Source organism: Barbus barbus (genome assembly GCF_936440315.1).
Source record: "Barbus barbus genome assembly, chromosome: 26".
In the NCBI taxonomy this organism is placed as follows: Eukaryota; Metazoa; Chordata; class Actinopteri; order Cypriniformes; family Cyprinidae; genus Barbus; species Barbus barbus.
In genome coordinates, this window is record NC_136754.1 from 2,913,150 (window position 1) to 2,937,921 (window position 24,772).

Consider the following 24,772-nt stretch of genomic DNA (forward strand, 5'->3'; position numbering starts at 1 on the left):
CTAGTTATAATGGGAATTGTATTGGTTTTAATGGAAACTGTAATTGACCCTGTGGGTCTCCACTGGTAATTGGTCACCGTCCATCACCTTCTGTTGGTGGCTTAATGGAATATGTCCCAAAAAAATAAATAAATAAATAAAATAATCAATTTTGTGTCCCCTGATTAAAACTTTGGGATTTAACAAGTTTGGTGGAGACTTGGAACATGTTTCATTCTCATCCCTAGCTCACGTACAACTACAAATCGACTGAGCAAGAAATGTAACGGGGTGGGTCCATGGGGGGCGTTATTAACCCACGTGTAAGGGCGAGACTTGGCCAGTGTTGCTTTGACTTGCTGCGAGTTTGTTCGCGTATTGCAGTCTTGAAACAATATCGGAAAATCGTGAAGAAAACCTGTTTATAAAAGTAAGTCTAAACTTTTTATTCGTTCATGTGTCACTTGCTGTCAGTCTCGCTGTTTGTTCTGTGAAGAAATGTCCAGGGTCCCTGAATGCGCTTCTAAATGACTTCTTGAGAGGTTCTTCCAAGTTTTAAGGTTCTGAAGATAAGGTTATAATAAAAACTATAACGGTTTCTGCGAGCTGGTATTTATAAAGTAGACTCTTTTGGTGTCTTTGTAATTCCGAATCATTTCTGATTTCCAGATGTGTTTTTGTTTGCTTTTGAATACAGCTGTGCTTGATTTGACAGGGTGGGGAACTAAACGAAAACCCCTTCATATAGGCTAGTAAACACACATCAGACCTGAGAACATCTCTTATCGTTTTCTGCTGGCTTCTGCACAAAAGAATAAGACAGATTATGATAATTTCATAGCCTATCCTGCTATTTTTTTCGTTTTACGTGTATGTTTCATTTATTATCACAGTTGCCAATTTATCAGGGCTACTGCATCCAAATCTTTTCCCTGGCCATCCATTTGAGTCAAACAAGGATTTAGTTTATTCCACAGAACTGGTCAGTGTGATTATCATGTGCTCGTCTCATGACTCCAAAGACAGTAAACATGAAGTTTTTAGCATCAGTCCAACAAGTTCTTAAAGACATAGTTGTTTGCATTTCTAACAATAAAGGTCTGGTTTTGACTGCTGAGATCAACGCATACACACACAAACAGATGTAAAACTGAAATAAATCTGTGTTCTGGTTGCTTGTTTTTTTTTTTGGAGCGGTTGCTAGGTGGTTCCTTTGGTGGCTCGAGCCGGTAGAGGTGAACTAAAAATATCTAAAATATCTATTAGCTGTGCGATAACAGCATGTAGAGTCATGTTATTTCTCGATTGATGATAAGCTCAGTTTTTCTTGTTTTGCGTCAGCATGTCATAAGTCTGGTTTGATGATCATGACTTCATCAGGTGTGAGACATTGTGCTTTTATTTTGATCGTGTTGCTAGGTTCTTATGCAACCGTATGGGACTTTTCATGTAAACCAAGTGGGCGATGGTCACACCAAATTAAACCTTGTGTTGAAATAATTTGGCACCGTCTATGATCCCACACGAACACACACTGCACCGCTTTATATAACAGTTCACTCAGAAATTGAAATTCAACATACTTTTTGTCACCTTGATTCAAACCAGTTTTTGGAATACAAAAAGTTTTGCAGTTCATGCTGCTCTTTTGCACACAACGACAGAACAAAACAGAGAAACAGATGAATATTAAAGTTGCGTGTTTCCGTAGGCCTATATTTCATCCATCACTGAAATCAGACCAAAAATACAATGTATGCAAGATTTTAAGTGAACGTCTATATATATTTTCAGTGTTCCTCCCACAAACATATTTTATTCACATTGTACTGAAAAGAGCAAGATTGACTTGACATCTGTCATCTCTCCTTTTGTGCTTTACAAAGGGAAAAAAGGCAGTTTGGGGCACAGAAGAGTGAAGTAATGACAAAATTAGCTTTTTTTCAGTGAACTATCTCTTTAAAATCTAAATCTGGCTGAGTGGAGTAGATCAGCTGCTTGCTCTATCTTTGGCTTCAGCCCAGCTGCTGGAGACCTTAGACCTCTTACACACACAGATGCAAAAGTAGACACATACTAATCACAAACATCTGAATGTGCAATATTTTTAAATGTTTAAAAAAAAAGAAGAAGTCTCTACCAAGACTGCATTTATTTGATTACAAATACAATAAAATTTTTAAATATTATTACAATCGACTATTTATTATTATTTACAATTAGCTGTTTTTATTTGAATATATTTTAAAATGTAATTTATTCCTGTGATGAGCAGCTGAATTGTCAGCATCATTCCTCCAGTCTTCAGTGTCACATGATCCTTCAGAAATCATCCTAATATGCTGATTTGCTGCTCAAGAAACATTTCTGATTATTATTCATGTTGAAAGTAGTTGTACTGCTTCATGTTGCTGCAGAAACTGAGATACGTTCTTTCTTCAGAATCTTCTGATGAATAGAAACTTATAGACCCCAAACATTTTAATGTAGTGTATATATGAAGATTCTCAGTGTTCTAATAACGCATATTAGTACGCAGGGGTCGTAGGTCATGGTGTGTCATGATTTAGCGTGAGCAGATGTGCGAGAAAGGCTACAGCCTGGGTATTTGGAGGCATTAGGGTCAGGCATTCTAGCATTCCAATCATACTTGTCTATGTATACTTGAAGGATTCATTCTAAACATCTGTAAATCCCTGCAGCATTTCATGATACACAACACCCAGTGGAAAATGCGTTGCTTTAAGGTTGCTCTTTAATAACTCATGAGACTTTTTCAGTTGAAATTAGTTTTCAGTTTCTGTGTATAGTGCTTGGTAGAAATAAAAATAGCCACAACATACTGTAAGTGTATAGTAGAGCTGCATGATTTGGGGGGATTTTCTTTTCTTTTTTTTTTTTTTATAAAAATTGTGGTTTAAAATGTGATTTAGGTGTGCTGTGCTTGTTTATACACTGAAAAAAGATGGAAATATTGAATTAAACTTTTTTGAAGTGAAGTAAGTGAAATAGTAGACTACTACTCCCAATAATCTTTGTTTTATTTACAAGCTCGAAAAATTATTTCATAATTATTATTACTACTACTAAATATTAAAATGACTATAAAATATACATTTATAAATTAAAAGCAAAACAAGAAGTATTACTATTGTAATATTTCACTGTTAAATACAAAGTAGTATTTTAGAAAAATAATATTATAAATAAAATAATAAATGTTCACCACTGTAAAATAAAAAAATGAGTATTTAAGAATTTTTTAAAAATGAAAAAATATAATAATTTATTTTAAATTAAAACTGTAATGTAAAGTGACAATGCTATTATTTATGGTTATTATTTATTTTAAATGTCTTCGTTATCATAATTTTTTCATTTTCAAATGGTTAACCATCAGACTTTTATTTTGATCTTGTATGTTATAATTAAGATCTATTCTGAGAGTCTAGACAAGACACATGGAAGCAGGAGCAAAAGTCTTCATTTGCTTTGTCTAGAAATAATTAAGTGAAGTGACATACTGCCAAGTATGGTGACCCATACTCGGAATTCGTGCTCTGCATTTAACCCATCCAATATGCACACACACACACAGCAGTGAACACACACACACACTGTGAACACACACCCGGAGCACCATTTATGCTGCGGCGCCCAGGGAGCAGTTGGGGGTTCGGTGCCTTGCTCAAGGGCACCTCAGTCGTGGTATTGAGGGTGGAGAGAGCGCTGGACATTCACTCCCCCCACCTACAATCCCTGCCAGCCCGAGACTCGAACCCGCAACCTTTGGATTACGAGTCCGACTCTCAAACCATTAGGCCACGACTTCCCCAAAGGCATTAAAGAGCTCTAATTTGTGATTTCTCATTCCTTGACAGATATAAACCTCTCAGTACTGACTCAGTTTGCCTGCAGGGCCGTAGAGGTCGTGTCCTCATGAGTCTTGTAGGAAATTGGGCAGCTCATTGGTTAAAGACAGAGAATTTCTTGAATTGCTCAGTTTTTGAGCGTTTGCTCCTGTGAGAACCTTTAAACTGAAGGCAACTCATCAGGCCTTGTGAAAGTTCTTATGACATCAATCATGAGTGCATATTTCCTAATTGAATAAAACATGTCAAAGCAGATGTTACTTGCATTCACGTTTGTCCTCTGGTCTGTCCTGTAACTGTAATATTTATGGCATACAGTCTGCAGGCTTCAGTCACTTACAGTCATCCAGAGCTGCATAGCACAGATTCTTGGTCTGAACACATTCACATATACAGCTGCAGACTTATGAGCAGAACTGTGTCAGAAGCACAAATGAGTCAATATAAAATAAACATCAGATCATTTGGTCTGTTTGAGTTTATATTGAAATCTTTGGTGTTTGATGAGGTACTGCATGAGGAGATACCCCCTGACAATGTAGAGCGCTTTGAGTGCTAAGAAAAGCAGAAAAGCGCTATATAAATGTAATGAATTATAATTATTATTATAATTGTTTGTATCTCTGCAAATCTGAGCACTGTTTGAGAAGTCTCAGAAGTGAGTTTATTGGGGTCTAAGAGGAAAACCTGATGAGAACAATATTTAAAATGTCTCAATTTGCTGTCCATTTATCTCTTTTCTGTTGAGAAATTGAGAGCAGAGGCATGTCTGGTTTATGTTAAGATGAAAGGAATGCATCTCACAAATGGAATTTGGCGATTGTGAGAAAAGTCTTGAGAAAACATGTTGAGGAGATGGAGGAGAGCACAAGGCCATTTGGAGGAAACACATGGTTCTCATTTTTACTGTTTATTCAGTGTCACTGGGACCGAATCCACATGCAACGGCCACATTTCTGTTCCTTTTGATTGAATCTTTTCTGTACCAAAGTGCTAGGGATCACTGATCATTTGTGAACAGTCACTGACATATATTTTAATGGCAATCTGGGTCACATCTGTCAGCGGAAGCAACGCTGGGAAATTCCTGTATCTTTAAACAGCATGCTGAAGTTAACAACTCATGTCCACATAGGCAATTACAACAACGCTGTGGAGAAATGCTGATGTATGGGGCCTTTTTCTTTCCATGGTGACTTTCATGCTGCTGAACTTGATTATGTAACATGGGAGAATGTGTTATGGCATGTTTGGATTGGAATACTAATCTAATTAAAATATTAGCATTATTTATAAATTCTAAATACTACTTCTTCAATGCGCTTTGCTATAAAATCGTCTGGCCAATCAAACAAACATCAGTTTAAATGTTTTTATAAAATATATATATATATTTTTTGTTCTTCATTATGAATCTTAGTTTTAAAGTTAATTGTGTAATTAATGTTTTTTTATAATATTATGCTAATGTTGCTGTATTATTTTTTTCTCTCAGATGTTTAGATGTTTAAAGCTTATCAAGGGCCTGCAGATGCAAACTAGCATGTTATAGCATGTAAAACGCATTTTTTAGTTTTGTGCTAAAATCAAGTTTTTATACTGTTCCTGAACAAATAAGTGAAGAAATAAATATTATGCAACTTTTTTTAAATAACACATACACTATGCAGTGATTAACTCTAAAGGTAGTATGCAACGTCGTTGCTTAATTCCAGGAGTTGCATCCAGTTATCATCATAAAAACATTTATTTTGAAATTTTATTGAACAAATTTTGTGTAATTATTTTTATTTTGTGCAAATGATCATGTCTTAATCAATGAGAAAATATAAAATAAATGTAAACTCATTTTATTTTATTATGGCTTGCATTTATTAAGTTCTTCTTTTAACAAAATTAATATAATGATAAGTTTTATTTCCAGTATCATTTAGATCAAGTTTGGTTGATTATTGCATATTGAGCTTATGTGATTCATTGTGAATGCATGTGTGTGCTTCTTGTTTTGTGCAAACTGAAAAGTCTGTTTCACTTTTCTAAAGAGTTAGTCACATGCACTTCTTTCAAGCCACATTCATATCTCGCTACCTATAACTTGTTTTATTCCATTTTAAAGCTAAGAATATTTATCTTTCAGATGCATTATACAAATGCCAGATATTTATTTTGATGAAACAAAAATAGAAAGTCCTACTCTTGTATTTCTGCGCTTTTTACTCGAGATCTCATTTGCATTCTCTTAATCATTATCAACAAATGCATTGCTAAACATTTATTGTCTGTGTGCGGATTCCAAGTCTTTACACTATTTTCCATCAAATTATTTTGTATGATGTTTTTCAGGATGCCAGGAGAAAGACTGTCAATCCGAGATAACGCCGCTGTTGGCCGTTTCCACGGTGTTTCTGCCAGCAATGGCCAGGCCGTCCCAGAGAAACAAACCGAGTCCAAATTGAAGAAAGAAGAGAGCGGATGCCGCCGCTGGCTTCGGAGAGCTTGTCCGTGTTGCTTCCGGAGACAGAACAGCTCGTCTGAAGTGAGCGGTGACACGGATGGTGTGGCTGCCGGGGACGGAGTGAATGAAGGACCGACGACTCCGCTGACTCCCACCGGAGATATAGAGCTGGCCGGTGAGGAGCTCGGTCTGGTTACTGACATGATATTTGAGACTTCTTCTCATAAACTTCAGCTGACGTTCCTCAAACTCAATCTTTGTCTTCTTCTCTCCATCTTTTCTCATCAGAGTTGAATCTAGCAGTGCATTCTGTGGATCTGCTCAGTCGGAAATCCGATCGGAATAAGAAGGAGCATCAAACGGATCAATACATCAGCGACCAGCTCATCATCCGCAGAGGCCAGACTTTCCAAATAGAGCTCAACCTTTCACGACCTTTCAATCCAAACACAGATAAACTTCACCTGGAAATGAAGACAGGTGAGCGTGAAGCTGAATCTCAGGAACTATATGTGACCCTGGACCACAAAACCAGTCATAAGTGTCAATTTTTCGAAATTGAGATTTCTACATCATCTGAAAGCTGAATAAATGATCTTTCCATTGATGTATGGTTTGTTAGGATCGGACAATATTTGGCTGAGATACAACTATTTGAAAATCTGGAATCTGAGGGTGCAAAAAAATCGAAATACTGAGAAAATCACCTTTAAAATTGTCTAAATGAAGTACTTAGCTATGCATATTACTGATAAAAAATTAAGTTTTGATATATTTACGGTAGGAAATTCACTAAATATCTTCATGGAACATGATCTTTACTTAATATCCTAATGATTTTTGGCATAAAAGAAAAATTTATAATTTTGACCCATACAATGTATTGTTGGCTATTGCTACAAATATACCCCAGCGACTTAAGACTGCTTTTCCAGGGTCTCATATGGTCAGATTTATGAATACATGCTTATATCTTATCTTTTAGTGTTGTATTCTGATTTTAAACATGTAGTGAAATCTTCAAGTATTCAGAGGGTATTACTATATATATCTACACTTTTTTATAGTCATTTATAGCAAATACATATTTCTAAAAATCATTATACATATTTAAACTATATTATGTATTTATTTATTTAACTTCTTTGGCTTTGACTCTTTTTGAGTGAAATCTAAAATGATTAAAAAAACCTATTCATGCGTTCCAAACAACTGAAAAAAAATCAAGGAAATGTGGTCAGAAAGCATGGGAATGCATTTTTGTCTTACGTTTTCAATTTTTATAACATTTATAGTTTAAATGTTGCTGAAATGCCTTCTTAAATATCTAATATTTTAAATATAGGAATAGAATATAAAATAAATTAATAAAAGAATGTAACATTTAAAAATATGTCAGTAAACAGCAAATTTCCATTGTGACAACTTACCCCATATAATGTGGGGTATACGTCAACCAGTGTTTAATGTACTGTATATTTTTTCCTGGGCAAAAATTTTAGTTAACGCCGACTCAAGGTATTTGACATTCAGAAATAAGCCCAGCATGAGAAATATTTACCAGAGTAAAAAGTGTGACAGCTAGCCTCAGTCCCCCATACACATGTATGCTCATGAACAAAACAAAACTAGTATATGTTATGAAAATACAGTCTTTCTTTATACTGTTTCTGTTGACTGTGTCTTATAATTGTTAGTTTTAGACTGGCAAACATGACGGGAATGCTCATCTCGGGAATGCCTGTGATAACGGCATAAATGTGTTTGAAATTTCTCTCTCAGTGATTGAGCTCACCTCTTGTGCAGAGAGAGGAAGTGAGGGAGAGATAAGAAGGAATTCATCCCTGAAGCAATACAAACCACTTCACACTGATACAAGATAACTCAGCTGTTCAAACTAACTGATGTGGTTAGATTCACAACCCATCTTACCTCATACATACACAAATAGTGTGCGTTCCATGTGTTCTATAAGTGTACGTATACTGTTTATTGTATGTTTTCATGCCAGTGTCAAATATGAATTTCTGTCCAGGACATCTGTACAGACAATAAAGTAAAGTACCTCCAGATTTCAGATTGAAACAGGATATTCAACCCAAAAACCAGGAATTTATTGGATCATGAAAGTAATGTTTCATCAAAAAGCAACTTGACTTTTTCTTCTTTAGTCATGTGTACTGATTTTGGTAACACTTTACAATACGGTAACACTAATATGCATTAATTCATGCTTAACAAATGCACAGATAATCATGAGTTAATGCATAATTAGCTGTAATTACGTTTTTTATATTTTATTTTAGTTAACGGTACGTTGTAGTTGTAATGAACTATAATAACCCTGAAATCTGCATAGTTGTGTCTGGAAATGATTTGGCTGGAATCCTCCCTTGTGTATTCATTTATCAGGAGTTTCAAAACCTGGAACTGAATTCGTCACGTTCTTTGGAAGGCCAGTTGAGCCTCTCCTTAAACCATATGTGTCATGTCATCCTTCAGGGCCGCTCCCGCAGGTGTCGAAGAGGACACACATCATCATACCGCTGGTGGACGAGCTTCAGGATGAAAGCTGGGAGGCCAAGATCGTGGAGCAGAACGTCAACAGGGTCAAGCTTTCCGTCAACTCCCCCGTCACTGCTGTTATCGGGAAGTACAAGCTGACCGTCGCAACGCAATGTCTGAAGACGGGCGAAACTACCACGCATGACCACGATAAAGACATTTACATGCTCTTCAATCCCTGGTGTGAAGGTAAGACTGATAGAGTTCCAGCATACTTCATGGAATACTTCACCCAAAAATGAAAAATTGCTGAAAATGTACTCATCCTCAGGCAATCCAAAATGTAGATGAGTTGGTTTCTTCATCAGATTTGGAAAAATGTAGCATCACATCATTTTCTCACCAGTGGATCCTCTGCAGTGAATGGGTGCCGTCAGAATGAGAGTCCACATTGCTGATAAAAACATCACAATAATCCACACCACTCCAGTCCATCAGTTAATGAATTTAATGAAAAGCTGCATGTTTGTAAGAAACTAATCGATCAAGATGTTTTATCTTCAAACCATTGCTAAAATATCAGCTGTTTGAACTCTCTTTCTGATGGCACCCATTTACTGCAGAGGATCCAATGATTAAATAAAAAATTGAAATCTACAGATGCAAATAGATAAAGTGCAATAAAATAAACACTTAAATGTTTATTTCAGATCTTCTCTTTCCACTAGTCTAAAAGGCACAAGTTATGTGATATAAATCACATTGTCTTCCCTTAAGAAGATATTTTATGCCAAAGTTTCCTGTTTCATCAGTGCAGAGATTGCAACATGTTAATGAATCATGTTATGCCACATTTCGGAATGCAGTGATGTATGAAATCAAGTGATGACTCTACAACCTCCTTTTGACCAAACTCGTTCATTGACGAGAAGCCAATGCACACCTCCACTGAAGCACGTCTGGGAAACAATGACGTATTCAGCCTAAAATATTGCACAGGCAACTGTTAACGCAATATAACATGAAGGTACAAATTTCCATTTGCAGCCCAGTGACTTGCGTCAGTCTTCAGGAGGAATGAACGTAATCTTGTAATCCATCTATATTCCAGCAGGTTTGATTAACAGCTGCTTTGGCTTTGCTGCAGTTACTGGTTATAGCTCGTATTTAACATTTCATTTATTCATATGGTTTTATAAAATACTACTTTCAAAACTGACTAATCTGTTACTACAAAATGTTATTTGGACAGCCAGTTAGTAACTTAACTGCTTTGAGCTGTGAGCTGTATTTGGTTTGATTCACTAAACAGCTCATAAGCGTCATTCATTCAGTATCGGTTGGACTGATTTGATTGAAAACAACCTGTTGAGTCATTTGTTCGAGAATCAGATTCAGTTGTGCTGTTTGTTCATAAGAGTTCATCATTCAGGAATCGGACTAAACTAGTTGCGCTGTAGAGCTGACTCAATTGAGTCATTGGTTCTGTATGATTATCTTAAATCATTGGTTATGATTATTTTAAAAGAACTCTCTCGAAATAGACTGTGATCACTGTCTGTTTCATGATGTAGAGTCATTACGGCAGGGTTCCTCAAATCTTTCCCTGTAGGACCAATCTGCTGCAGACTTTAGCTCCAACCCTGATCAAACTCACCTACCTGTGATTTTCTATTGATCGTGAAGAATCTGATTAGCATGCTCAAGTGTGTTTGATTAGGGTTAGAGCTAAACTCTGCAGTTTAGGAGTGGGCCAGATTTGAGGATGCCTGCATTATGGTGTTGCATTTGATAAGAATATCAAATATAATATAAATGCGTAATATAAATGCTCATCAAAATAAAACTTAATAAACAATATTAAAAACAGAATGTATTTAATGCATATAATAATAAAAGAACATACCTTTTACACTTTTTTATCTTTAAAGGGGTCATCGGATGCAAAATTCACTTTCTATGTTGTTTGAACATAAATGTGTGTACACATCCATCCCATAATGATAAAAATCCACCCAGTGTTTTTTTTTAATCCCTGTTTTAAAATCCTCTCAGGCTGTTCTGAGATTCCTGTCAGAATGACGTAGTTCTGCTCAGGCCGCTCCCACGATAGTTGATTGACAAGACCGTCTTAGTTTAGACCCGCCCTGAGTGAGCTGAGATCTGTCCAACATGCTGAATATCTACGATTAGAAATCCTGATGTGTGGGGGTAACAAACGCGAGGACAAATGCGTGTATGATCTGCAGATTATCACGTGAAATGAAACAATATCCAATCAAAAAGCAAGCTGACAGAAGACGGAAGCATAACAAACGCAGTCATTTTGAACAGTCATGTTAACTTATTAGTCTAATAGTTCAAAGCTAGTTTTGTTGGGTGGTTCAGGCTTTTCCCTCCTTCCTGCACTGAATGCCAGAGATGCTTCTGTAAGGAAAGAGAGCTCTGCCAAATCACCTTTCACTCCAAGCACTGTAAACCTTTTCTTTCTCTGCATTTTTTTCTGATGTTTCTTTTACAGCTCCACCTCATCTGGTGATTCACATGTCAAATATATCTTCCCTCTCCTGCTCTCTTTCTCTCCTTTCTTGGCCTCTCATTCACTCCAGGCCCCTTCCTGTCATTCTTGACTGCTTTCTTCCAGCCTGTTTTGTTTTACAACACTTAATTTCTATGCTCTGTGCTTTTGTTGAAAGCTGCTGGCTCATTCCTGTTCTGCAGAATATTGTGAACTCTGTAACACTGCAGGAATGTGTTTTAATTCAAGGAAGTCTTTCAATAACAGGGTGTAGCTGACTTCAACTTGACATAACTTGATTATTTACTCAATGGCAATACATTTTGAGAATGCTTAAGCAGATTCAAATAAAGGGGTAAAGCTAAGCATTGTTTAATGCATGTAAATTTGTTAATTGGAATCTTTTTATAACCAACCATTGTTATTTCGGTATTATCATACCGATTTCTGTAACTTTTTCAAATTTATCCCTAATATTTATTGATGTTTATTCAGTTTTCCCTTCTAAAATGATAGAGAGTAATGACATTAGGAAATAGCTTTTATTAATTAAACAATTTTACAAAAGATTACCTGGGAAAAAACTGTAAATTAAGTTAAAAAAAATTGTGTTCCCAAGAAAATATTTTGATGAAAAAAATTAAGATACACTTGGAAATTTTCATAATTATTTTCAGATTTAGTTTGAGTAATTTTGCTAAATTCTGTGCTTTAGTCATTTTTGAAATATTTAATTTATTACTATATATCTTTTTTTATTTAATTATTTGTACTTTTTATTAAAAATACTCATACAGCATTTCAAATTTGTAATTTTTTTTATTTTTTCATCTAATATTTATACTTAATTTTATTTCAGCTTTATTTCATTTAAGTAAAAATTTTTAATAGCTTTAATTTTAGATAGCAATACCAAAAAGAAGTTGACACATTTTGACTTATGTTCATTTAATTGTATTTAAAAAAACAAAAAAACTAATCTTGTCCAGTATATAAAGTCTCCTATATAAACTATAGTATGTATGAGCCTGCTGTGTTTTTCTGTCTCAATGATTCACTCTTTCTGGCCTCTTTCCATTACACTTTCTCTAGCATGAGTCATTTTCCATTCATTTTGTAATCTTTTCAGTTGTCTAGTATCTTCTCTATTCATTTCCGTTACTTTACAGTGCCTCTTTTTTTTCCCTTTTCCCGTTTGATTGCACCTCCCTCTTGTTCAGACGTTAACGCCCAGAACACGGTTGATGAAAACAAGGGCAGAGCAGATTCCAGACGCCCTGCTGTGGCTCACGTTGATGACATCACTCTATAACACTGCTTTCTTTTCAAATGACCCAAACCACCGTATCAAATCCTGGAACTGTGTTCATGGCCCCTCATGACTCTCTCTCTCTCTTCAGATGACACGGTGTACATGGAGGGGGAGAACGAGCTGAAGGAGTACGTCTTAAATGACACTGGAAGAATCTACTATGGCACTGAGAAGCAGATTGGAGCTCGTACGTGGAACTTTGGCCAGGTGCGGAGATAAATAAAGCAGAATAAAGCACTTTCTGGGAAAAACATGCTATTGACAAATCCTTGTGAGAAATTCTTACCTTATACAAGGAAAAAAATCACATTGCAAACCATAATTGACCCACAGATATGAAACTAAATGTTTTACTACAACTACAAATGATCAGTGAAATGATAATTTAACAGCCATACATATTTTACCCTACATGATATTTTTAATGAAAGAAAAATGTAATGATTTAGTCATTTTTCCATATCTAAACCATATACTTATATATTGGTCAGTGCTATTTTAGTATTGTTTTAGCAATTAAAACACACACACACACACACATACACACATAAATAGTGTTTTCATATTCATTTTTATTTTACTTTTAGTAATTTTGTCATGTGCTTTTGTCATTTGAATTTAATTTTTAATAATTTTTTATATAATTTTTAGTCATTTTAGTAGTTCAACTTAAATCCATGTATTTCAGTTAGTTGGCATAGTTAGTATGCAACATTTCTAATTTTCGTTTCTGATCTTATTTTTTCAAGAAATATTTACTTTTCATTTCAGCTTCATTTCAATTGCCAACATTTTCTTTTAATAGTTTTAGTTTAACAACAATGATTCTATTTTTTATACTCCACATATTGATTTTGATTGCTTCCATTGTCCTCATTTGTAAGTCGCTTTGGATAAAAGCGTCTGCTAAATGACTAAATGTAAATGTATATCACAAAACGTGAAGCATTTTTAACTTATTCTCACAAGAACTGCCCACTTAGACAGGAAAAGACATCTTATAAAGCACCAAACCACAGTTCATTTTGTTTATATGTGGCATTTACGGTAAATCTGACATCAATTATGCCATAATTATAGACTAGCTTGGAAAAAAACATGTGATTACTGTGCTTACAAAATAGCAAAAATATGTGGCAAGTTTGCAACCAGAATTAGTTTGTTTAACAAAGCCAATTTTGGGCCATGCTTAGTCTTGAGATTTCACCTATTGTCTCTCTCACATCCAGTTTGATGAAGGAATTCTGGAGGCCTGTCTGTTTGTGCTGGATAATAGCGAGGTTCCTCCCTCGGGTAGAGGAGATGCTGTCAATGTGGTCCGAGTCATTTCTGCCATGGTGAGTGCCGCCACATCCAGAAACACTGCTGGAACAGATCCAGTAAAGAGTGCCAGATTATTCTGATACTCTTTACAAAGACTCTTTACCTGCCGTGACCTCAGAAACCCTTAGTGAATGTATCTGATTGTCTATTCTAGATCAATTCCCCGGATGACCGTGGCGTTCTGGAGGGAAACTGGTCTGGGAATTACACGGGTGGGACGTCTCCCACGGCCTGGAGTGGAAGTGTTGAAATCCTCAGGCAATACCACAGAGAAGGAGGAACGCCTGTCAAATACGGCCAGTGCTGGGTGTTTTCTGGGGTCACGACCACAGGTGTGTGTGAAGCAGATAACAGCCTCCGCTTGCCATTGTTTACACCGGTTAGCGATTCAGGATTCCAGCTACGCTCTAGAAAATAAAGGTTCTTTATTGGCATTGATGGTTCCATGAAGAACCATTAACATCCATGGAATCTTTCCATTCCATAAAAGGTACTTTATAGAGGAAAGAGGTTCTTTAGATTTTTGAAATGTTCTTCACACCACCACAAATGGTTCTTTTAAGAATTTTTCATTGAAAGGTTCTTTGAGGATCCAAAAATGGTACTTGTTCAAGATTTTGGAACTTTTATTTTGAAGAGTCTAACATTAAAACTTTGACTGTGAAAAAAATCACAGATAAGTGCTGTATGAAGATCCCGCTCTCTGAAGATGCATCAGCCTATCCGATATCAGCAAACACAAACACAAAAGAGAGAGCGATTGTGATTGGATAACAAAAGTGTAGGCCAACCCCTTACTTTTCTCTTTTTTGCTGTTTATTGAATCACAGTAAATAAGACTTACTGTAATCAAACAAAGGTTTAGTGAATATTCAGTGAAAATTCAGTGGGAAGAAATAATAATGTTAATATTAAATATATTAATCTTAAAATCTAGACAAATTCAAAATGTGCATTATTGTTTTTCTGTATAGTCACAGTGAATCAGATTTACTGTAATCAAACAGAAGTTCAGTGAATATTCATTAAAAATTACTTACAGTAATGTGGAAAAAATAATACTGTGTAAGACAAATGAAATATATTAATCCTGAAGTCAACACATTTTTGTCTTTCTTTTTTTGTGTTTAAATGATCATGCCAAAAAAAAATGACAAAAATTGATGTCAAGACACTTATTTCAGTGATATCTGCCAGGGTATCTGAGGACATTTTATGAGTAATTCAAAAAATCAAGTTGTGAAATATTGCAATTTAACCATGCATTCCTTGCTATTCCAAAGAAACGTCAGAGGCCAACTAGTCAGTCTTGTTAATTGAAGGTTACTTTCCATTTCCTGCAATCAGCTTTTAACATTTTACACATCGGAAAGTATTTGGTCTAATATAATATCAGTGGATTTTGGGAGGGTATATGATGCCATAGGAATTCACAAATCAACAAAATAAGTGTAAGTAGCCCTTGGAATCCTTAGCCGCCAGTCGCAGACTATCTTTACTGCAGTCAGAGTCCTGTGACATTCATAGCTGACCTCAGTTAACAGCAATGTGACCCCCCCCAGGGAACTTCAGATACTCTCGTCATACTGCATACTGTTCATTCCACACACAGACATTAATAGTATTTCTCTCTGCATGAGACTCTTGCGCTCATTACTGGAGTATCACAATAGTTTAGTTTGATGGAATATATTTTAAAATGTAATTTATTAAATTTAAATACATGTAAATAACTTTTAAATTTAAGTTAATTTTCATTTAAATTGCTAATTTTTTTCCTGTAATGCAAAGCTGAATTTTCAGCCTTATTACTCCAGTATTCTTTAGTGTCCCATGATCCTTCAGAAATCATTCTAATATGCTGATATGCTGCTCAAGAAACATTTCCGATTATTATCAGTGTTGAAAACAGTGGTGTTGCTTTAAATAAACTATGAAATATTCTGTTCAGGATTCTTTGATGCATTTCTTTTGTAACATTTTAAACTTTTGATCAAATTAATGTATCTTTGTGAAATAAAAGCATTAATTTCTTCCAAAAGCCCAAAAGATTGAACAGTAATGTATATTATTATATTGAATATCTACAAAAATGACTAAACTCATGCTCTCTTTCTCCATCTGTCCCAGTATTGAGATGTCTAGGTATTCCTACCCGTTCCGTAACTAATTTCCAGTCTGCCCATGATACGGATGTGTCCTTGACAACAGATGTGTATTTTGATGAGAATATGGAACCAATTCATCATCTCAACTCGGACTCTGTATGGTGAGGATTTGTGCATTTTCATGGAATAATTTCATGAAATAAGTCCATGACTGCTGTTGTATCGGTATATCATTACTCATTCTTTTATTAAGTCTTTCTGAGACCATGATTTCCTCTGTCCTGCAGGAACTTCCATGTGTGGAATGACTGCTGGATGGCCCGTCCGGATCTGCCCCCTGGTATGGGTGGCTGGCAGGCCGTGGATTCCACACCCCAGGAGACCAGTCACGGGACGTTCCGCTGCGGCCCGGCGTCACTGGTCGCTATTCGCTCTGGACAGGTCTACCTTAAATTCGACACGCCTTTCGTCTTCGCTGAGGTGAGTTCAGACACGTCAATTATCATTATATAACCAGCCATAGAAGAATCATTCACATCCTTTCTGTCTAGAAAAGTGCATGTTAGATTAATAAAATTTACTGCACACAAATCAAAGTGCACATTCAATGAATATTACTTTAGAAATGGGTACCAGTTTCTTTTAACCATTCTATTTTTATGGAATATAAGCCACTTTTTTTATTATATGAAGCATACTGCAACTTATATTCCAAAGCAACTGATATTGAAATCTGTTATTAATATAAAAAATAACTTTAAACTTGGTATTTATTATAAATGTTGTTAATAATGATTGCCACTAAAAAAAAATTTTTCCCTATAATTTTATTTCCTATAATTCCTGTTCTGTTCTGAATATAGTTACATTTAAGGGATTTTTTATGGAGTAAGAATTAAAATACATATTTATAGTGTTTATAATATTTGTAATACTTTAGTTTTCGTTTTATTTACAGGTGTTTTACATTATTTCTGAAATATGACATCCAATTTTGACTTATTTTCACGTGCAACTTCTTTTCCCGAAAATACTATAATTTTATATTCGTGCAGTTGTGCACAACTCAACTTTTTCTTTTTTTTTGCATTAGAATATAATAACTCAACCTTGCTAACTTCTTCAAAACCTTCCTTTTCGGATGATTTCACCATATTTGAGTATTTATTATATATTTCTTATATAATTAAAGATTATATTTGAGTATTATATATATATATATATATACTACTATTATAATATTTATTAATATTTTAGAGTAGCTTTAATTAGCTAAAATCTCTTTTTAGTTATTTCAGTAGTTTATGTTTTATTTCAGTTTTAATATTTTTTGTACTGCAACTTAAACTTGCTTCATTTCAGTTAGCTGCCTAGACAACATTATGGTTGTTTAATTTTTCATCTAATACTGTATTTATATTTGGGTATATTTCAGCTCTATTTGATGACCCAAAAGGGTTTTTAATAGTATGAGGTAACAATAACAAGACTGGACATAATCTATTCTTACGTTTTTTTATTTCTAATGGATAGAATCACCTTGCTCTCATGTTTCTCATTAAATGTGCTGCTCGGAGTACTTCACAGTGCAGAAGTTAAAGGCTTGTGGATGCTGTTAAATATGAATGTGCTACAGAACAGGCCCGTCTTGATGTGTTGGAATGCCTTGTTAATATTTTCTTTATACCCTCTGCAAGATCCTGTTTGAAACCTGCATTTATCTTGACATTCTTGTCTCTTTAAGGAGTTTCTGCTGAAACCTTGTGCTTTCTCTGCTGCAGGTGAACAGTGATAAGATCTACTGGCAGAGGAACCTGGACGGCACCTTTAGTCAGTTCCACAGTGAGAAGAAAGCAGTCGGCCACTGCATCAGCACTAAAGCTGTGGGCTCCGACGAGCGTTTCGACATCACACACCTTTACAAATATCCTGAAGGTGAGAAACACACACACTTTCACACACGTCAAACATCAATCTCAGTGTCTCGTTTTGCCTGTACCCACCTGAAACACATGAAACATAGACTATAGCTGTCAAAGAAGAGGCCCTGAGCAAATATCGCATAATACAACAGGATCAATATGTACATATGATGAAATCACTATTAAAATAATGAGAACGCTTGTATGGGAATTGCATGTGTAGTTTCCCAGAGAAAACTGTATTAGAAAGATAAAGGTAAAGATTTTTTTTTTTCATAAAAATAAATCATCCAATTTTGGATTACAACTGTAAACACACACACACACACACACACACACACACTTTATTCATTTATATACACTTCTGTAAATGTTTACATTATTTGTTACACCTGTAAATACATTTGTTGTCTTATTATTATTATTCTATATTATTTATATTAAATTACATTTAAAAATAAAACAGAATTTTTTAATATACATGATATAGATAAATACATCTATATACATGATTTATACATTAATGCATATTTATGTTGCACATATGTACATATAAATAAATTATAATATAAATAAATATATATTTTGTACTGTAAATTATGAATAATGGTTATTCGAATTATTTTAATATATTATTTATATTAAATTAAATTATGTTTATAAATTTGTTTAATATAAATTATTTTTAATGTATTATTTGTAATAACAATTTTATTTTAATTTACATTTTAATATACAAATACATAAAGAAAATGATTTACTGGCAAATAGAAAAACATTTATTTTATTTTATTTTATTGTGAAAAAATTATATTTTTATTGTGATTTTTAGGGAGCAATATAACCTTTCTTTTTGAGATTTAGCCATACAATCAGGAGCTCAATTCATGTTCTTAGTCGATGCTGTCTCACCAGAGCAACACCGAGCAGAAATGATGGCTAATGCCAGGACAGAGGCAGCCAAGAACACACAATACCCATTTACTGTAAACCGGCGATAAATGACTTAACATTCCTCTGCCGTAATCACTCAGCCTTTTCACCAAAATACCTGTCATTATCTCCAAACGCTAGTTTAAACTTAACCGAGTTCCACCCACAGGAAACAATATCAGTATTGTCTCAGTTACTCAGCTACACAAGATATAAACAAATACAATAGACTTCACCCAAATATAAAAATTCTCTCATCGTTTACTCACCCTCAACTTGTTCCAAACCTGTATGAGTTTCTTTATTCTGCTCAACACAAAAGAAGACATTTTGAAAAATGTGGGATACATACAGTATACTTAGCTTTTTTAATCTGTCACATCAGACTCGGAGGAGGAGCGTATCGCAGTGGAAACGGCCTGTCGCTATGGCTCCAAACCTGACGTCTACTCCAGTCCCATTGCTGAGGATGTGCGGGTGGAGGTGAGGATGGAGGGAGAAGGTCCACTCATGGGCGTAGATGCTCAGCTGAAGATCGTGGTGAAGAACACCAGCTCTCAGCCGCGCAGAACCACCCTCCACAGCCAGGTGGCTGTCATGTTCTACACCGGCGTGCTGAAGGACACCGTCAAGAAGGACACGCTTAATGTGGAGCTGAACCCACAGGAAGGTGAGTTTGGGTTTGTTTGGATTGGCATACTAGAATACTACTCACACTACTGTAACAGTATGCATCTGTGGGCAGTATACGATACAGGCTTTCCTTGCAGTTAAATTTTTATTTTTTTTTATCTCACAAGTCTGGCTTTTTTCTCACAATTGCGAGTTCCAAACTCATAATTGTTTACATCTCGCAATTTTGAATTTTCTCGAGTTAACATCTCATAATTCAACTTTTTTTTCTCAGAATACTGTTTACATCGTTCAATTTTGACTTTTTTCCTCAAAATTACAAGTTATAAACTCGTATTTGAGACTTTACATCTTGCCATTTTTACATTTTACACATTTTTGAGTTTACTTTTTGCAATTTTTATACTCTTTCAGATTTCTGAGCTTATATCTTGCCATTTTTACCTTTTTCCCAATTCTGTTTTTCTGAGATTTCATCTCACAAGTCTGACTTTTTCCATTATTATAAACAAATAATAAAAAGAAAAATGATTTATTAGTATGTAGAAAAAATTTTTTTTTAGTTTAGAAATTTAATTTTAATTTTTAGTGAGCAATATAACACATATAACATGTTTTCTCATTATATGAATAAACACTGCCAAGGCTTTACACATCAAATACACACTAGTCACATTCATTTTTTATATATTTTTTATTTTTTGTCTTTTTTTTTTGTACTAAAACCGCTTTAAACAACACAAATGAAATAACTTGATGCAATTTGTTGAATTATGCATGCAACATTAATGAGGTCATGTGACAGTGTATCATGCTTTTTTTTATATAAACCTTTAATGCTGCATACTGTATATTTGTATTTTTTATTACAACATTATTTTCATGAAAATGCATTCATAAGCATTGCTGATGATCTCTTTATGTCTATTTTGCGTCCTTCAGAGAAGATCATTGAATGGGTGCTGCCATACACGCAGTATCAGAACCAGCTGGTGGATCAGGCCGCACTCATGCTGACTCTGTCTGGACGGGTCAGTGAGACCCAGCAGGTTTTGGCCAATCAGACCAGCTTTAGGCTCCGAACGCCTGATCTCAACATTGAGGTGAGACTTCCAGAACCCTCAGCTGCTTTTTACCACAGTGCAGTTCATTTCACCACAATACTGCTTTTGCTGAATGTTTTGCTCCATGTTAAAACAGAGGGGGTTTGTAAATATCCTAAATTTCTTGTTGTAGCCTATCGGAGAGGCGTATGTGGGCAAGGAGATGTCCGCGAAGATCACCTTCACGAATCCTCTGCCTTGTACTCTGCGTAATGTGGTTATCCTAGTGGAAGGACTGGGGCTGAGAGACCTCCATCCCATCAAAGTCGGGTAAGAGCCTCGCAGTTATCCAAGATCAGTCATCCTGACCGGAATGTGTGCAGGATTCCTCTCAGAATCTGCTAAATACTGCTAAATCCAATACCATACAATACAAGTGGAGTTTTGTTGAATGTTGCACAATATCTAAAAGGAAAATAATAAAATAAATAATAATCCTGCAGGATCTTGGTTGATTTCTACAAAATTCCCCAATAGATACGGGTCCAAATTGTGGTTAAAATTCAGACAGGATCCATTGTTAATTGGAATAAAGCTGAAATAAAATAAAATGATAAAATTAGATATTCCAAAACTTCAATAGTAATTAAACGCAAATTACAAAAGTTGCTTTTTTTTTTTTTTGACATACTGCCACGTATGGTGACCCATACTCGGAATTCGTGCTCTGCATTTAACCCATCAAACGTGCACACACACAGCAGTGAACACACACACAGCAGTGAACACACACACGGAGCAGTGGGCAGCCATTTATGCAGTGCCTTGCTCAAGGGCACCTCAGTCGTGGTATTGAGGGTGGAGAGAGCGCTGGACATTCACTCCCCCCACCTACAATTCCTGCCGGCCCGAGACTCGAACCCGCAACCTTTGGATTACGAGTCCGACTCTCTAACCATTAGGCCACGACTTCCCGCTTTGGTGACTAACTGAAATAAAAGAGTCGAAACTGAAGTACTAAAATTACTAAAAATAAAAATCAAATAAATATAAAGCTAAAAAAAACAAAAACTAATAAAACTTTCAAAATTAAAGTTACCAAAATATAAACTTAAATCTAAATGAAAAATTAATGTATAAAAATAAAGCCTATTTCTAAATATTAATAAATACTGTAATACTTTACTATAATAAATTCAAACAACTATAATATAAAACACTAAATAACACTGACCTGTACACAATTCAGTTCATTGCTCTTGCTCTATTACAGTTTTTCTCGATCGCTAACACACAATACATGAAACAATTCCGCATTTTCTCACAACTATAAACACAATCTCAAAACTACACACCAACTTGTGCAAACTTCAAATAGTTAAAAACATGTTCATTTTTGTCAGACTCAAACTTTGGCCTCAGATGACACACGAACCTGTCAGATGCACAGAATACTTCACTGAGTAGAGAACACTAGTGAGATCAGCTCAAAACACTGTTACAAACACCTCCTTTTGGGAAACCTTTTGCTAGTCAATGACTGTTACAGTATACAACATAAATAGAGGGGTGCAGATACAGTAAAATTCAGCAATACACTTTAACTTTCATTACACTACTGTAAAGAGATCTTACATGAAAAGCACGAGAAGAGAAAAGTTACAGTAAAAAACAACTGAATGTACAGTAAACACACACCTAACTGGAATATACTGTCAGTTACTTTACATAAATAAATAATTAATTAATAAAATAAATAAATTCATTCATTCAGCATCCTCTGCCAAATTGCATTACAGTATTGGTAGTATCCTTATTTGTTACTGTAAAGCAGTCTAAAGCAGACTTCTCTGCCTCGCACAAATACAGCACATGTAAGGACTACTTGGCTACAAAACAATTCAACAGTAACGAGTTTGAGGGTGTACAGTATTTACTGTACATATAATAATGAAAGTTCTCTCATCTGCGGTACTGCTGCTATGTACTGTAATTATATTGTATGTGTCAGTAGTATTGAAACCTTGTAGATGAGCCTGTAGACCAACTTCCCTCATGGTCAGAATATGGTCAACCATAGTGCTTTGTATTTCATCAGGAACAAATGACCTTTGACCTCATCCCCTTCATTTATATTTTCCCCTCCTGTACCTCTCTGTCTCTCACTACCAGGATTCATTTCCCAAAACTTGTTCATATCATCCTGAGATTCTGTAATTTTGTGATGCATGAGTTCATTATAAATGAGAACATGGTTAAACCTGTGCAAAATGATGGCGTTTTTGTGTAGAGCTTTGCAGAAAACACTGAGCAAATTGGAATGTGTGTGCAAACAGGTGAAATGTGTTAAAAGTTTTGAGAAACATGTCTGAACTGTATGAATGGTCGGACCAAATTAATCAGTTATAGTGTGTTAGCAATCAAGAAAAACTGTAAAAGTGACAAATAAAAATTTGATTTGAAAAAAAAAAGAATAAAATCTTTAAAAAATTGCACAACCCCCCCCCACAGAATTACAAAACTTCAAATGAGAATTGATAATATAAAATTAAATATGAATAAATACTATAGTGTACTATATAATATGAATCATACTAAATAGCAATGACCTGCACTCTTCAGATCCTTACACAGTTCAGTTCACTGCTCTTTATGACTCTTTGAAATTGCTTTTTGTATTGTGTGTGTTGCATTAATGTCTCTCTGTTTTCTCAGTGATGTGAGCAAACATGCCAACGTGACGGTGACGGAGCACTTCATCCCCACGGTGGCGGGCAAGAGGAAGCTGGTGGCGTCTCTGGACTGCAGACAGCTGACGCAGGTGCACGGCGTGGCCGACATCGACGTTCACGAGAGCCAGTGAATTCAGTCAGACAGTGTTATCATTATCAGTAACTGCACATATAAGTAGTTTACGCTGAGCCATATGGTGATTTCGACAGACATCTTAAAGAAATAACCCTTTTTTCAATCGTTTCTACTGTATGCCCCTAATTTGAAGTTTGTTTTTATTTAATTTTAGACATTATTTATTTAAAATACTGTATTGCTTAGCTTTATTATGTGCATTAAATATTATTTTAGTTTATTTAATCAAATGTTTCCGTTCACTTTTTTAGCAATCTCTAAAATATTAACGTGTGTTTGTTGACGCTAATCTAAAAATAATGTGGATAAACAATAATTGTGGATAAACACATGCATTTTGTTTCTATGCACCTGTAGTGCCTTATATTGCATGCTGTGCACAATGATGACTATTATGAAAACATTTAATGTGATTTTGAGTAAATTATTAAGATTCATAATGATTTCATATCGAGCTGCATTGGTCTGATGCACAGTTCTGTTGTATCCGTACATAAGTTTTCTATTACAAAGACTGCCAGTGTGACGGTGACGGCAGAACATATGAAAAATGCTATGCCTGTGCAGCTCGACGATGAAAACATGTGAAGAAACTTACACTTCATGGCATATTAGGTTTTTATGAAGGAGACAAAAGTAGTTTATGTTTGTATTATTTATATGTTTTTTTTTTCTTAACAACATTGTTTTCTGTGGTGTTTTTTTGAAGATGTTTCTTTTGTCTACTTGACGAAACTTGTGTGTTTGATTTGGAAAGATGAAGTAAAACACTCCCTTGTGTTTGGATTGGAACAAATGTCATCTGTGATGAGATGAACCTGTTGAAGAGATTTTTTGAAGAATCTGCTAACACCAAACAGCCGTTGCCTAAAAAGAGTGTTGCATTTCAAATTGTTTACCACAAATTAATTCATTCATGGATACCACAATGCTGAGTATATACAAGTAATACATTTATTTATAAATTCTTTCCCTTTTCTGGATTGCACACCTGCTGTAACTTGTTTCCTAGGTTGGTTTAAATAAATAAATAAATAAAACATATGTTTGTAATGTTACAGTCTTTAAAACATTTATTGTTGCATGGCATACTGTTTCTCAAAAAGCAAAATGCTGCATCTGGCGCCTCGTAGTGTTATTTAATTGCAATAACAAGAGGAATGAGACTGTTCTATTCTCTTCTTGCAAGATATTCTAATTCAAACTTTCATGGAAAAATTTTAAACAAAGACTGAAAGAGTTTAAGAAACCTTAATGGTTGTGACATAAGTCACGTGACCAGGTGGAGTTCGTTGCATGAG

At 35.1% G+C, this 24,772-nt stretch overlaps 1 protein-coding gene across 1 annotated transcript; it reads left to right on the forward strand.

The window, feature by feature from the left end:
• The first annotated feature begins 321 nt into the window (after window positions 1–321).
• LOC306845917 (protein-glutamine gamma-glutamyltransferase K-like) lies at window positions 322–24,528 on the forward strand. The gene is made up of 14 exons (XM_079378932.1): window positions 322–409; window positions 6,195–6,481; window positions 6,595–6,786; window positions 8,809–9,060; window positions 12,730–12,848; window positions 13,871–13,978; window positions 14,119–14,296; window positions 16,095–16,233; window positions 16,360–16,552; window positions 17,854–18,007; window positions 19,313–19,597; window positions 20,503–20,663; window positions 20,797–20,933; window positions 23,319–24,528. The coding sequence occupies exons 2-14, from the start codon at window positions 6,196–6,198 to the stop codon at window positions 23,464–23,466; spliced, it is 2,352 nt and encodes a 783-aa protein (XP_079235058.1). The 5' UTR covers window positions 322–409; window position 6,195; the 3' UTR covers window positions 23,467–24,528.
• Window positions 24,529–24,772: the final 244 nt, after the last annotated feature.

Bases quoted from the DNA above. Each gene is read 5' to 3' on its own strand.
- LOC306845917 (XM_079378932.1), top strand. From the start codon at position 6,196: ATGCCAGGAGAAAGACTGTCAATCCGAGATAACGCCGCTGTTGGCCGT. The intron at 16,234-16,359 runs GTGAGGATTTGT...TCTGTCCTGCAG, and splicing joins CTCAACTCGGACTCTGTATG to GAACTTCCATGTGTGGAATG. The intron at 18,008-19,312 runs GTGAGAAACACA...CTGTCACATCAG, and splicing joins CCTTTACAAATATCCTGAAG to ACTCGGAGGAGGAGCGTATC.